A 13987-nucleotide genomic window follows, 5' to 3' on the forward strand; every position below is an offset into this window, starting at 1 on the left:
CTCGCTGTGGAAAATGGTGATGAGAGCAGACTTCAGATCTAAACATCTGGACAGCAACATCTCTCCACAAACAATCAGATGTACAAACACTGCAGCTGTTTCACACAGACACAAACAATACAGAACATGGTTTCTAATTATTCATTCAGCACTGACATGTTTGCAGTACCGAATCGACCCTGATTAACCTCCAACAGCAGAATAGGAAACTGTGACTTTGCAGGTTTAGAACACCAGAATAATATTTGTCTCTTTGGGGACATTCATTTTCTTTAAATGTATCAAAGGTAAGGCAAATTAGATTTGCAACCTGAAACAAGACCATGGCTCAGGGGACTAAAGAAAAGTAAAGCTAATGAAAATGCATCACTTTGAAGCTGGGAAGCAAACTGCACCAATTGGAAAAGGACAATTAAAATGGACTTTTTCCTCTTCCTCAAAAGTAGAATCTGCAACATTTTCCTTAAAAAAAAAAACAATGCATAAACTCATAAACATAACGATGGCCCACTTTAAGAGTGTGGTGATGTCCGTATCTGCAAATGCCCTGCTCTCTGCCTGTGTTTTCTAATTTAATCTCATTGTTTTGCTGTGCTCAGGACAAACCCAGAATGTTGATGATGATGATGATGATGAGTTTATGAACAGCTCAGACAAATTCTACTGACTCTAACTTTAAAGGTAGAATAGGTAGGACTTGTTCGGTAGATTCAGTTGCTGTTCGTAAACACACCAGAAAGGTAGTCGATTAAATACAGGACAAAATTAAAATTAAATACTGACATTCTGGGTTGGTGCAGTGTCCCGAGCACAGCAAAATAATGAGAAAAAAAGAGAATATGGGCAGAGGGTGGCAGGATCTTACCACGTTCTGTGACACCAGTACCAATAACAGAACCCTTAAAGTGATATCAGTACCAATAGAGTACTTAATTTGATGCTTTTGTCTACTTCATTCAATACCCATCATGTGAATGGAAGCATTCCTGAAATAATTCTCCTGCATTTTGAGCATTTATTTGAATCACACCACAGGCGTGTTGTACAGCCATCCTTACAAATGTTCTGGTGGTGAGAAAATGAGATACAAAGATGGAAATGTAGTTACAATGACACCTCCCACATGATATAATCTAGCAAGAAAACAATGACTATTTTTTAACCAATCTAGCCAGATAATTTTAGCGAAATTAACTGTTAAATTGGATTGTATGAGTTGCCGATCATCTTTGATTTTGTCAAGTCAAATCCAAATGGATTCGCTGCATGTTGTCACTGTAACCAAAATTTAAAAGTCGGTGTCTTATGAAGTTCAAAATGTCAGGTTTGGATGTCAAGCACAAACAAGACAGATACAGTGGTTTGAATATGCAGATGAGCTCATTGAGGGAATTGAATGAGTGAAAAACCGATGAAGATGCTGATGTTTACTGATGCAGTGCAAGTCAACCAATCTTGCTCCTATGGAAGAAAAATGCATCTCTTGTATGTCACTTTGGTCGAATGTGTCTGTAAAATAAACCCGAATGTAATAAAAACACATATAGAATATCTCTGGTGTAAATAAACCTCTATCTCACTGAAACCTTAATAAAATATATAAGCAGTATTCACTTTTAAATATGCTTCTGTGTACACTCCTTTCAGGATTATTGTATGTGTACTGAAAAGGGTTTTCACCCGACGCTCAAAGATAACTCAGCTTGTGCCTTTAAACACAAAAAAATCATACACCGCACACAAATAAGCTTAAGTCTCGCAGCGTCACTCTTAGCTTTATTTTCTTGTAAACATTTCCACTTTTCATTTTACGAGGGTGAAAGGCTGCTGAGCAGAGGAGGGATTTAGTGCTTCTCAAACACACAAAGTGCAAGGAGAAGCAGAGCATTATGTTGAGGGGCGCGCGACCTCGGCGATGGTAAATTCACTCGGGCTGCTGAGCTGGATGACCTGTTTATTTGGACTTGCAGAGCGCATGTCTCAGGCTGCTGGGCCGATCAGTGAACATGCTGTACACAGTCTGCCATGATGGGTTGTACGGCCAAAATAAGCAACAGTGTAACTGCCAAATAGTCGAGCACGGAGGAGGAGAGGCATGTCTATTTACTGCTCACGGCAGCTTCAATTAAACAAACAGCAAAGGGAAATGGTTAAGGATTATTTTATTACTTAGCATTTTGTACAGTTTCTACCATGGAAAAATAACATGTAACATAAGACTGTATTTACAATTCCATTTTTACAAAATGTCTTTACAAGATTTTCTGCCGGTTCAAAAACTTGAGACTAGAACACACAAAAACATACACATTCACACACATCCAAACCAAACTTTGTAATACACACATAAATAAATATAGACATTCACTGACTGCTCCACGACAAATATTTCTACAGCCAAGAACATATACAATTCATCATTTCCACACAAGTTATAATTTCATTAATAAACATTACATATTACTCCCAATATAATTCTTTGTTAATCTGTTAATGAAATATTGTTAACATAGTGAAAAGAGGTAACACAGACTTTATTTCATGCCAACAGAATGCTAACGGTTGTCATGCAAAACCATTACGAGCTTTCAATTTGAAGCAGGTAATTAATTTACAGTTCAAAAATCAAATGTACTACATGCAACATACTATGTGAAATATTCTGGGTTAGACAACAATGACTTTAGTTACATTATCCATCAGTACTGACTGTATGCCTAAGCGCCTCTTCAAAGGGTAACACAAAATAAATAGACGAATTTCTACTTTTCTTTCTTCATGAATTAACAATTGTTTTACAGTTTCCTACCATCCATGTTCAACCGTCTTCGATCAAGTTGCAGAAGAAATTGTTTTCTTAAAAGCGTGAACCAATTGCTCTTTAATTATCTGATCGAATCTGTATTTTGTGAATATCTCGTTGCTGTGGACAATGACAGCTGGATCGCAACAATATTTTAGGGGTTCCTTACTTGGGAAGCTGTGTACTAACCAACGCAGAATATGAGACCTCGCTGTGTATATTTCACTGTACAGACCAACCCGTCCGGTGACATGTTTCAGTCAAGAGAGAGGGTTTAAGAAGGAATAGCTGATGTGTTGTGGAGCCTGGAGAGGATGGACCCATATTTCACGAGCAGAGGGGGTCAGTTCATGGTCTGATGCGCTGTGTTTCTGTTTGGTTCCACACATTCCTTCCCTGACAGACAGGAGCAGAGAGCCACTGGTACTTCTCCCTATTGGGGCTTTTCCTCCACTCGCAGCTCAGTGTCTCTCTACTGACGGCTTCTGGTGGTGAGAGTGGTGCTGCCGGAGTCTGGGTCCTGGAAATCACACAGTATGAGAGCTAATAAGTGTGCTTGTTTTGCTTACTTCAGTTGCTAATACATAGCGGTGTTTGACTTGTTATCTGGGTCATAAATACTTTTTACATCCTCTTCTTTTGCTGAGCTAAGCATCCAGTGTTAAGTGTGTATTTTCCATTAAAATATGCTGCCTAATATAAAGTAATGTGGTGGACGCACAGCATTTCCTGCTGATTATTTGGTAACTTGTGGGCAGCTGAAACAAGCTTTATACACAACACTGCCAATTTATTCCCCTATAAAGTTGATATTGTGAACTTGCTAGTCAACAGTTGCCTATTTACACACCCAGGAGACACAGAGCAACATTTCCATGTATTCAGTCATGTTTTTGGCAATCTGATGAAACAATATCTCTATCCTTTTAGCCCTGTTTTGTGCTCCACCAATTCATGAGGGAAATGAACCTCAAAAAGGCATCTGATGTTACTCATGATATCCTGCTATCCAAATAAAATAATTTGATTTCTCTTCTCAGGCAAAACTGTGGCTTTATTCTTATTTAAGAAATAGGTCACCAGTGGTCATGTTAAATCTGAATATTGTGAAAGTAAATACCACAAGGATCAGTGCGGTTGTTATTTAGCTTTTATATTAAAAACTCTCTCTTGCACAGGAGTTGGTTTGCAGATGTATGCTGATGATACTGTTATTTTTGTGGCAGCAAAAACACCTACTTCTGCTGTCAAAGTGCATCAGACTGCTTAGCCATGATGGTACACTGGCTTGACACTTCCTGCCTCATACTGAATGTCAACAAAACTGTCTTTGAACCTTCAGGCAAATCAGACACAGCTTATCATAGCTTGAACTTGTATGCATGCAGTGATTTTTTTTTTCTCACCTTTCATAATGCATAACCTCCTCAGGCATCAGCCTCCGACATTAAACCACTAACATGCCTCTACAGCAACTTCATTAATTACTCTAACCTCACACTTATATTCAAATGTCTCCACCATCAAGCTCCACCCATTTTTAATACATTCATAACTGAACTGCACTCCCACTATTACCTGGGGTCTTAGAATCAGACACTGTAGGACGTCCTTTGCACAAAGTGCATTCTCAATCAAAGGTATGATCCTCTGGAATTTTGTTTTTGTTTGTTATATTCCTCAGTTTGTTTGTTTTTTGTGTTATCATGAATGGTTGTTCCTGTTCCCGATTACTTTATGGACTGTTTTTAAGATTTTACACTGCAACCTGTAATTTTAACAATTGTTTGGACTATCAGTGCCCATCATGCAGCTCATCTTGGCTATAAACACATGTACTGTACATTTATGTAACCGTCAGTGTTTTTCTGTACTTGTGTCTGACATTTAAGGACGTCTTCTTGGGATTTGTGAAACAATGATCAACATTTTTTACAATTTCTTGACATTTTATATAACAACTTTTAACCAATTAATCGAGAAAATAATCATCAGTTGTTCGACTTAGAAAATAATCCTTAGTTGCAGCCGATCGATAGTCATTATCTACAGCAGATGCCAGCTTGGAGAAGCAGAGAGGGGGCGCTAGTACGACAATGTACAGTACTTTGCGATGTACCTGGGGTCAGCAGCAAAATGTGTTTTAGCCATGAGAAAAAGTCTGCTTTAAAAAATGTCTCAGTTTAAGTATACACTGTATTTAGAATATTTTCACCACTTTACCTTGCCATTAGACAGTGTTTTCTGGTGGGAACCAACATTTTAAAAAGCAAATATCAGTCTCTCCAAACTGCATTGGTGAAATCAGCAATTTTACCTCGCAGAACACTTGAGTGGCTGGCCTACTGCTGCCTCAATCTGTTAGTTTGTTTGTGTTATTGTGTGACTTCTGTGTTTTAAAAGGATAGTTTGGATTCACCGAAGTCACAATAACACAAAGAAAAAAACAGACTGAGGCAGCAGTAGACCGAATTCATCCATGGAGTTTAGTTTAGCTTAACTCTGAGCCAAAAAATACAAATAAGACCAAACTTAAATGGATATGATGACATGATGAAGCACCACAGATACCAAAATGTTTTAAAAGCCCAGCAGATAATCAGTTCAACTGAACTAATTAAGGTACAACTCATAAATTCCTTGAGATATGTGACATGTCAGCAGCTGACAGCGACTCACGGTGTTGAATGACAGGTAATATGTTCGGGGTCTGGAAGGTCTTGACGGTGGCAGGACCTTCTCCCCCAGTCGTTATGACCTGCACTTCCAGTCTGTAGTAGGTGGACGGCCGCAGATTGGACACTACGAGCAAGTTATGATCCTGCCAAGTGAGGGAGGAGAGCAGAAAGAAGACATGCAATCAGCTGAAATACAACAGAACATGCCTTTGAATTTGACAGGACATGAATTTGAATGGGCTTTAAACCAGGGGAGTATCAGCCGCGTAGCTGTCTTTGCACAAGCCACAGACAAAAACAAAGACTTTGTTTTCATAAGGCTCGCCGTCTCTCTTTTTTGCTGCCAGCTTGATAAAGTGTGCGGTGGGTGGTTTTATTTATAGACGAGCTCCAGAGGCTGGGAGGTGCAGATAGGCGGAACGTGTTGTTGATGGAGCAGATTATGTCAAAGAGCGGCTTTTTCAGAGCTCTCACGGAGGATGAAAGAGGAAGACGTGAAAGCAGATGAAAAGGTAGAGGAGAACTTCCAGCAGGACACAACACTTCGTCAGACCTATCTCTCTGTCTGTCTGCACACCGCTGCTTATCATAAGATTCATGCAAAGAGGCCACAACAGTCTTATCCTGAAATCACCCTCACCTTTGACACATGCTGTGAAATGAAAGAGCCAAAGATGGAACATACTTTCCTACTGACTATATATGACAGAGCATAGTCCCTGTGAAACATATTCAATCTGCAGCATTAGAATTGAAAAACCCCAGTCCTGTCCTAGTGAAAGCAGACTTACTGGAGGCAGTATCTGGGACTGGGAGATGATGCTGTTGGGCAGGCTGTTTTGCCGGCTTTCAGTGGTGATTTCAGCCCAGGTGACCTGGAAGCCTGTGATTCGCTGATGGGGAGCCACCCGAGACACACGCCACAGGAAGTTGCCGGTGATGTTCCCCTCGTTGATGGAGAAAGAAGCTGTCAGGTTCTCAGGCTTAGCCAAAACCTTTGGAAGCCCTGGGGCTGTTGGGAGAAAGGTGGTCTCAGTCAGGGGGGTGACATTAAAAGAATAGAGCAACATTCTGGGAAATACACACATTAGTTTTCTTGAGAAGATTGATAACTCTCTCATGTTTGTATGTGTATTGCAGTGTCATGATTCTTAAAATCCACAATCTGATCTGACTTTCAACTGGGAGACTTGCCAATCCTGTTTTCAATTTATTGTTTATTTAGCTGAAGTTTAAAACCCCTAACGCTTAACAACATAACAACAACAACTTTAAATTGGGGAAACAGTTAGCCTGGCACTGTCGAAAGGAGACTAAATCCACCATCCACCCCCTCTAAAGCTCAAAATTAACATGCTATATATAATTTGTACAAAAACCTACACTCTGTGGTTTATTGGCAGGGTACATGCTAGACCAAAGTTGGGTGCAGTGACTGCTTATGCCTGGCTGCATAAACTACCTTAACTTTCAAACTAAAGTTTGTTCTTATGCAAAATATTTCCCTGTGTTTGGTTGTCAAGGTTGTCTCCTTGCTTAAGTGTTTAGACTAAAGCTTTCACGGTAGTTACAATCATAATACGGGACATGTGCACTCCCATCATCATCCTTAAATGTTACTTGACAGTATTATTGTCGGTGTCAGCTAGCTTCTCCAAAGTGGACAACAAAGAGAAAACAAAACAAAAAAGAAAGCCAAACTGGACAGAAGATGATAATGTTGTTTTCCTGGAAGAATATGGAAAGTACACGCACATAATCCAAAGTAAATTTAACCCAGACATAACAAATACACACAAGCAGAAGATGAAGTAAGAGGTAACTGACAAAATCAACACAAGAAATCTGCTGTGAAACAAACCGTGGATGAGGTAATGAAGAAATATGACAATATTACAGTGACAGCAAGAAATTAGATCAAACTGGGGAGTTTCATTTAAATAGATAACATAAATATGAGACAACATTATGCTTAATGTTTGGCTAGTTGGCTACTAAGTTGCTAGTGCATACGTTAATGTTACAATGTTGCATGTTGGATGTCACTATGACTTAAGCTGTATAATGCTGTTATTACAGTCATTACAATATCTAATATATAGATACTTTACTTTTAAGAAATTGCTGTGGGTAAAATGGCCACTAAGGACCTTCTAGCAACACATAGGGGAATACTTAAGTTGCTAAGGGCAAACACTTAAAGATCAAAGGGTTTTCCCTAACAACATCCTAAGAAAAATCCTTAAGGTGATTTTATGCAACTACGTTTCCCTACGGCATCCTTAGATGAAAATTTAATGGCAACCTTAGCCTAAGTGGTTTTATTCAGCCAGGCACTGGAGTCTCTCCTTGTTGCCTGGCAACCTCATGGTGATGACAAGATGATAAATGAGATATACTGTGTTAACTAGTGAGCTTTAGAGCTGCTGGCATGTGTATTTGGGTATACATAAACAAAGATGGACAACATGACAGCTCCACAAAAGTGCAGCCAAACTATCTGAATGACCCCCTGGTGGCTGGCTGCAATATAAACCCCGCCCCCTCCATGTTAGCTGATAGGACATGGGCCAAACTGAAATATAAAAGTACACAGCAAATACATTTTTTTCTGACATGATTTCTGACATCTTAAGTAGTTCTTATAAAGCTTATGTATGTTCAAGTATTTGTTTATTTGATGCTACGAAAAGGGGGTTTCACATCATGAGATCACGAGCCAAGATGGCAACACATTTGGGTTATTTTGCGTTAATTTTTGTACAGTGGGAGGAAGTGGAGACGTGTCATCCATCTTTATTTATAGTCAATTGACAGAGGCGAGCAAGCTGTTTCCCCCCTTTTCCAGTGTTTGCGCTAAGCTAAGCTAACTGACTGATGGCTGTAACTTAATATTCACCGTACAGACATGAGAGAAGTATCCATCTTTTCACCAAACTCCTGGCAAGAAAGCAAGTACGTATATTTCCAGAAATGTGAAACTCATCATGACTATAATTCACTGTGATGTCTGGTTACTGTGTCTGCACTAATAAAGATCGATTTTAAAATGCCCTTTACGCGTCAAACAGCTGAACACTCACCTCCCTCCCCTGGGCAGGGGATGTGTTTGTGAGTCTTGCTCCGGATGGTGGCGCAGGATGGGGTGAGGAAGGTGGTGCTCTCGTCCTTGGAGCGTCTCTTGGACTTCAGCATGTGAACGGTGACTTTGTACTTGCAGGAGAACAGCAGGCCTGGGAGGTTGATGTAGTTCTCCTGAGCCAAGAAACACATTATTCAGCCCTGATGACTTTGACATGTCACCCAGGTCAGGTCCCATGGAGCTTCAGAGATAATTAAATACACAGCACCGGGGCAGATCACATTCCCAGTAAGGCTTCAGGAACATGCCCCACATTACTGGACCACTTTGAACGCTCACATGGTCGAGGTTATACCACCGTTCCTCTATTCAACGTACAATATAAATGATTTTTTTATAGCTTCCACATGTGGTAAAACACAAGACGAACTTAATTAAGAAGCAGCGACTCATGTGTAATTTGAAAGGAGAACAGCCGGTAAATCCATATGAATGATTTCTGTGCAGCAGTCTAACACTTTACACTCATGTCAAACTTTAATCATCTATTGATCTTTCTAGAAAACGCCTTTCTTGTCTCTTATCGAGGAAACAAAAAATCTGCCCTGACAAGTGGATTTAGATCTTGCACTAATAATAAGGTTGCACATTAATAGGCAGTTTCTTGAGAAAGGGTGTGTGTATATTCTCTCTGATATGGAACAGCTTTGATTAAAAGTGAATGAGGCGCTGTGCTCACATAAAAGCACAACCCTGGAATCCTTCCCAGTGATCTATAGAAAATGGATGTATATTTCCTAGCAACCGGAGCGCCGGTCCCCGAAGAATGTGTTGATTGCCAGGCCTCTGCCATCCTGTATCAGCCTGAGCCCCAGCAGTTAACCCCCCCACCCCCAGACTCTCCTGACGCCTACATAGGCCCTAACACACCCTAAAAGAAAGACCCATGCAAGGAGCAAGGCTGGGGCCTTTGGAGGTGAATGATCCCCCGTTCCGGGAAACATTGTTTAAGTAAATGCGTTTTATTAGCCAACACACCACATGCCTGACCACACGACTGACTCATAATATTCAAAACAACAGCCAGCGATTTGCCCAGTGCAAATCCAACGCAACAGGGCTTCAGCTCACTCACTGGAGTTGTTTTCTTTAGCGGAGCTGTCCTTTCTAAGCATCAGACAAAAGGTTAGGCACGTGCTTTGCATAGCACACAGCTGCTGATCAAGCCATAGCTCTGTGCACCGCGCTCCGTGATCAGAGCCTCAGTTGGAAGAAGGTGTGTGAAATGCTCGCTGGAGACTAACCTGCGTGACGGATTTCTCTGGTCCTCGGGTTTCGTTGTGGCTGCAGTACTCCGGCATCCACTGGACGTGGTAGCGGCTCACGGAGGGGTCTGAAACAAAGGGAGGATGAGATGACAGGATGTCACACAACAAAGACTCGACTCCGCACTCAGATATTTTACTTTTTTACGTCTTTATAAAATTTAAAATTGCTACATTACAAGGGCAAGTCCTGCATTGAAAACGTAAGTTAAAAGTGCAGGAAGCGATTCAGGAGAAAGTTTGTCTCATTCTGAAGTTGTCAGATTGCTACCACTTTGGATTGGTGTCTTAGAGATGGTTGATTGCTGAATCTCAGCTAAGTCAAACACATTTTAGGAATGAAACTCAAAAATCAACAATCGTACCGACCTTTGATTGGCCAAAGTCTCCCATCACAAGGCTAGATTTTTCTTAAGGGTGAAACAGAGCCAAGACAAGGAGCAGAAGTCTAGTTTTCTCTCAGACCACTTGAGTCAAATTATGCTTAGTGGAAAAATCTGTAATGTGTTTACTGTATAAATCATAAAATGACCATGATATGTCATCAGAGATTAAAATACATGTTGAAATGCTCACTTCTCTGACATCAACACTACAGCTGTGGTGTTCTCCATTTTAAATTTCTATTCTGGGCTAAAAATAACTGTTTTTGTTTGCCTGTTTCAAATGAATTAGTTCAAATTAATGCCAAATGTTCACCAAATGACTAAGAGTCTGTTTATGAATTGTAAAAAAATCATTAATATTCTTTTGGAAGGAGAAATGTTTGTAACGGTTAAATTGAGCAGTATGTTAATGGCATCTGACAGGCAGCAAGACAGGCAGCCATTGAACTCAAAGTGTAGAATAACAGGCTTTACTTTACATTGACCGACAACTGCCAGCTGTAAACAGCTGATCAACTTACAGCGTCACTTGTTATTGTCAATTTACGATGCTGAGAGTGATCTGCATTCCTGCCGAGCTGCTGCAGCCAGCAGAGCTTTCCCAAAATCTGGGTAGGAGGGGACATTAGAAACAACCTGCTTCAACCATGGATCATATATTAAATAGGATTTCAACGTATTAAATAAACGGCCTATGGCTCCAACTCAACATTTGGACTGCTGTACTCATTTTTGCACATGTAATTGATATATATTGCTCCTTTAAATGTAGCTAAAATGAAGTAAAACTATGGGAGTATTATGCACAAAATGTACCAAAGTATTAAACATAAAATAACTCCTTTGTTTTCAAATGAAAAAAACACTTCTGCCCCTCTGCCTTATTACATCAAGAAGAGTTTAAGTAAAAAAGTAGCATTAGATATCCTAACACTGTACCTCAGTCCACTATTTGAGTAAATATACTTAGTTATGTTACACCAATGAACACACTGAACATTTATCAGATATCAAAAGACAATGCAACAGGCTGAAATGATTAACTGATCTGTATCTCACAAATTACAACAGTCCCTATCTGAGATCTGATATCTGTTATTTCCATTATTGATAATCACAATAACTTATCTCTCTGAAAAAAAAAGTAAGTAAGCATGAAAGCACTTCCTTCTTTGTCTTTGCATTAGTTTATTAACATGATTTTCCCGCTTCCTAAACCTTTCCGTTTGGTCGCTGAGGGCTCAATTCCCAAACCAAACTTTTCGGCTTCAACTTTAAGGATTTGCATTCTCATCAGCAGAGCGGCAGCCGTGGTCATGCTGGGACACTAACTCTCTCAGCTGCAGGCTCCGACAGCAGCAACGCTCACTTCATTACTGTACAGTAGCTCCTCATGAGCTCATCAGCGCTGTTTATCCGCCCATCACCCTCATCTTATGTTACTAGATTTATTATTCATTCAACTGTGTCGCTTGGATATGAGAAATACTTCTCCGATTAATAATTGAGTTATGCTATGTTCGCCCCTCGGCGCGGGCCTGGGTTGCAGGGGGGAGATAAAAGGGGTCCTTTGAAGGCTTAGACACCGATCTGGCAGTAGGAGCCCCTGAGGTCTTTGGAAGCAGAAGAGAGGAATAACAGGGAACCGGGAAATCGGGAAAAAATAAACAAGATATGCTTAGCTGGGTTTGACAGAGAGGGGAAGTTGTATGTAAAACAAGGAATGGGACATGGAAATCAGGTAGGGAACAGAACCTCGGCAGTGTTCGATAAATCATGACTGGAAGCGAGCCTCAGAAGCGCCGCCACCGCCGGACGGACTGCTGTCTATTATCTGGCAGTCGGGCAGACAGCGATATATTATCTGAGCCAGCGTACAGTAAGGTTTCTCTTTCGTCTGCTGGAGTCGACCCAGAGGTCGGGCTGCTTTGGATCACAGAGACAATGAGTGAGGGTAATCACGGTTCACTTAACCTGTCCCTTTTGTCTGTCACACAAACCAGATGTCCAGAGACTCCAGCTCTCCAGGCCATCTGCATGCATGTATGTTTACAGTAGTGGAACCCAGGTAGTCAAGAGTCAAAGCCAGGGTCATCGCTCAGACTAATGAGTGGCAGTGGCACTCACACACACTGCAGAGCAGCACTGCAAACAGAAAAAGAGGCTGGACCAGGATTAACTCTGCTCTCTGCAACACTGTGATTCCCCAGCCATGCTTGATCCCCGTCAGCATCACTCAGCTCTCTGAGTCCAGGCCAACCTCGCTAACAGCTCTGGGCCGGCTCCATCTTCCCCTGCTCTCACTCTGATTCAGCAGTTGGTGTCTCACCAGGCCTCTCCTTCAGCCAGGGTTTGCATTCTTGACTCTAAGATGTGGAGTTTGGCTGAGGCGATGACATATATTAGTAACATAACATAGACCAGTGAATGGGACTTGACAGGTTACCCTGAGAGCATGGCTTTCAAGGTTTCCATATTTCCACTCTGGTATTAACAGAAAGGTTGGGGAATGGACGCCGCTGGGACAGGCATTCCTATAGGCTTTAACCCCTTGCGGTGCTTCAACCCGTGACCGTTTCTGTTCCCTATGACATCAGGTCTTGTAAAACAAAATGGGCTGCTTCAATGCTAATGTGAGGGCGAGGATCTATTAAATACAGCTGTCAATAAATCCCATTGTACAGCTAAGCAGTGTGTTTATTGTTCTTTACTAAACAGTGGCTCCGCTCTGCCAGTCCATGTGCAGGTTTATACCAATATGCCCAGCACTCACATTACCCAGCTCCCACAATGACAAATTGCTTTCTTTATGACAGATGCTATTTGCACCCAGGGTGGAATAGTCAATGTGACTATTTAGACCCTGGTGTATATAGCGTGACAGAGACAAGCACCCAGCTGTTCATAGCCCACAATGCTATTTGCCCAGTACTCACATTACCCAGGTCCCACAAAGGTACATTGTTTCACTTATGGCAGATGCTATTTGCAACCACGGTGAAATTGGCAATATGGCTGCTTTTACCCAGGCTGTAATAGCTAGTCTGGCTATTTACACTCAGTGTGGAACAGCCATTATAGCTATTTACAGCCCAAGTGGAAAAGCCAATATGGCTATTTACACCCAGGTGTATATAGAAGAGACAAGCACCCAAGTGTCCAAAGCCAAGAATGCTATTTGCCCAGCACTCACATTATGTAGCTCACACAAAGACATATTGTTTCATATATAGCAGATGCTATTTGCACCCAGCCAGGATTAAGTAATGTGGTTATTTACATCCAGGGTGGAATAGCCAATGTGGCTATCTGCACACAGGGTAAAATAGTAAATGTAGCTATTTACACCCAGGGTGGAATAGCTAATGTGGCTATTTACACCTGAATGTATATAGCCTAGCATAACAGAGACAAGCACCCAGGTGTCCATGGCCAACAATGCTTTTTGCACCCATGTGTAAATAGGCAATGTGGCTATTTACACCTGCAGGGGCAAAGACAAACCATGATCTTTTCCTAAATCTCACAGAGTAGTTCTGTTGCCTAAACCCAACCAAGAATTTTTGATGTCCAAACCTAACCAAACTGGAAGCTAAAAATAATCATCCACTGCAACTTCTCCTTCTTACCTACAGCAAATTTGTTACTGTTTATAGCTAAACCAAGGAGGCTGGTAGTGATGTTCCATGTGCCTAATTTTCCCTGGGTGTAAA

General features: G+C 41.1%; 1 protein-coding gene across 1 annotated transcript in view; it reads right to left on the minus strand.

The window, feature by feature from the left end:
- Positions 1–2145: 2145 nt before the first annotated feature.
- The window catches only part of anos1 (anosmin 1), a 64099-nt gene continuing 52257 nt past the window's right edge, over positions 2146–13987 (minus strand). Inside the window, exons 10-14 of the mRNA XM_084725007.1 lie at positions 9868–9956; positions 8565–8736; positions 6273–6493; positions 5483–5624; positions 2146–3323 (exon numbers count right to left, since the gene is read on the minus strand). Coding sequence (XP_084581133.1) covers positions 3265–3323; positions 5483–5624; positions 6273–6493; positions 8565–8736; positions 9868–9956 — 683 coding nt within the window. The 3' untranslated portion in view covers positions 2146–3264. The remainder of the gene's footprint in view (positions 3324–5482; positions 5625–6272; positions 6494–8564; positions 8737–9867; positions 9957–13987) is intronic.

The sequence above is a fragment of the Lutjanus erythropterus genome, chromosome 8, assembly GCF_056507025.1.
Source record: "Lutjanus erythropterus isolate fLutEry1 chromosome 8, fLutEry1.hap2, whole genome shotgun sequence".
NCBI lineage: Eukaryota > Metazoa > Chordata > Actinopteri > Lutjaniformes > Lutjanidae > Lutjanus > Lutjanus erythropterus.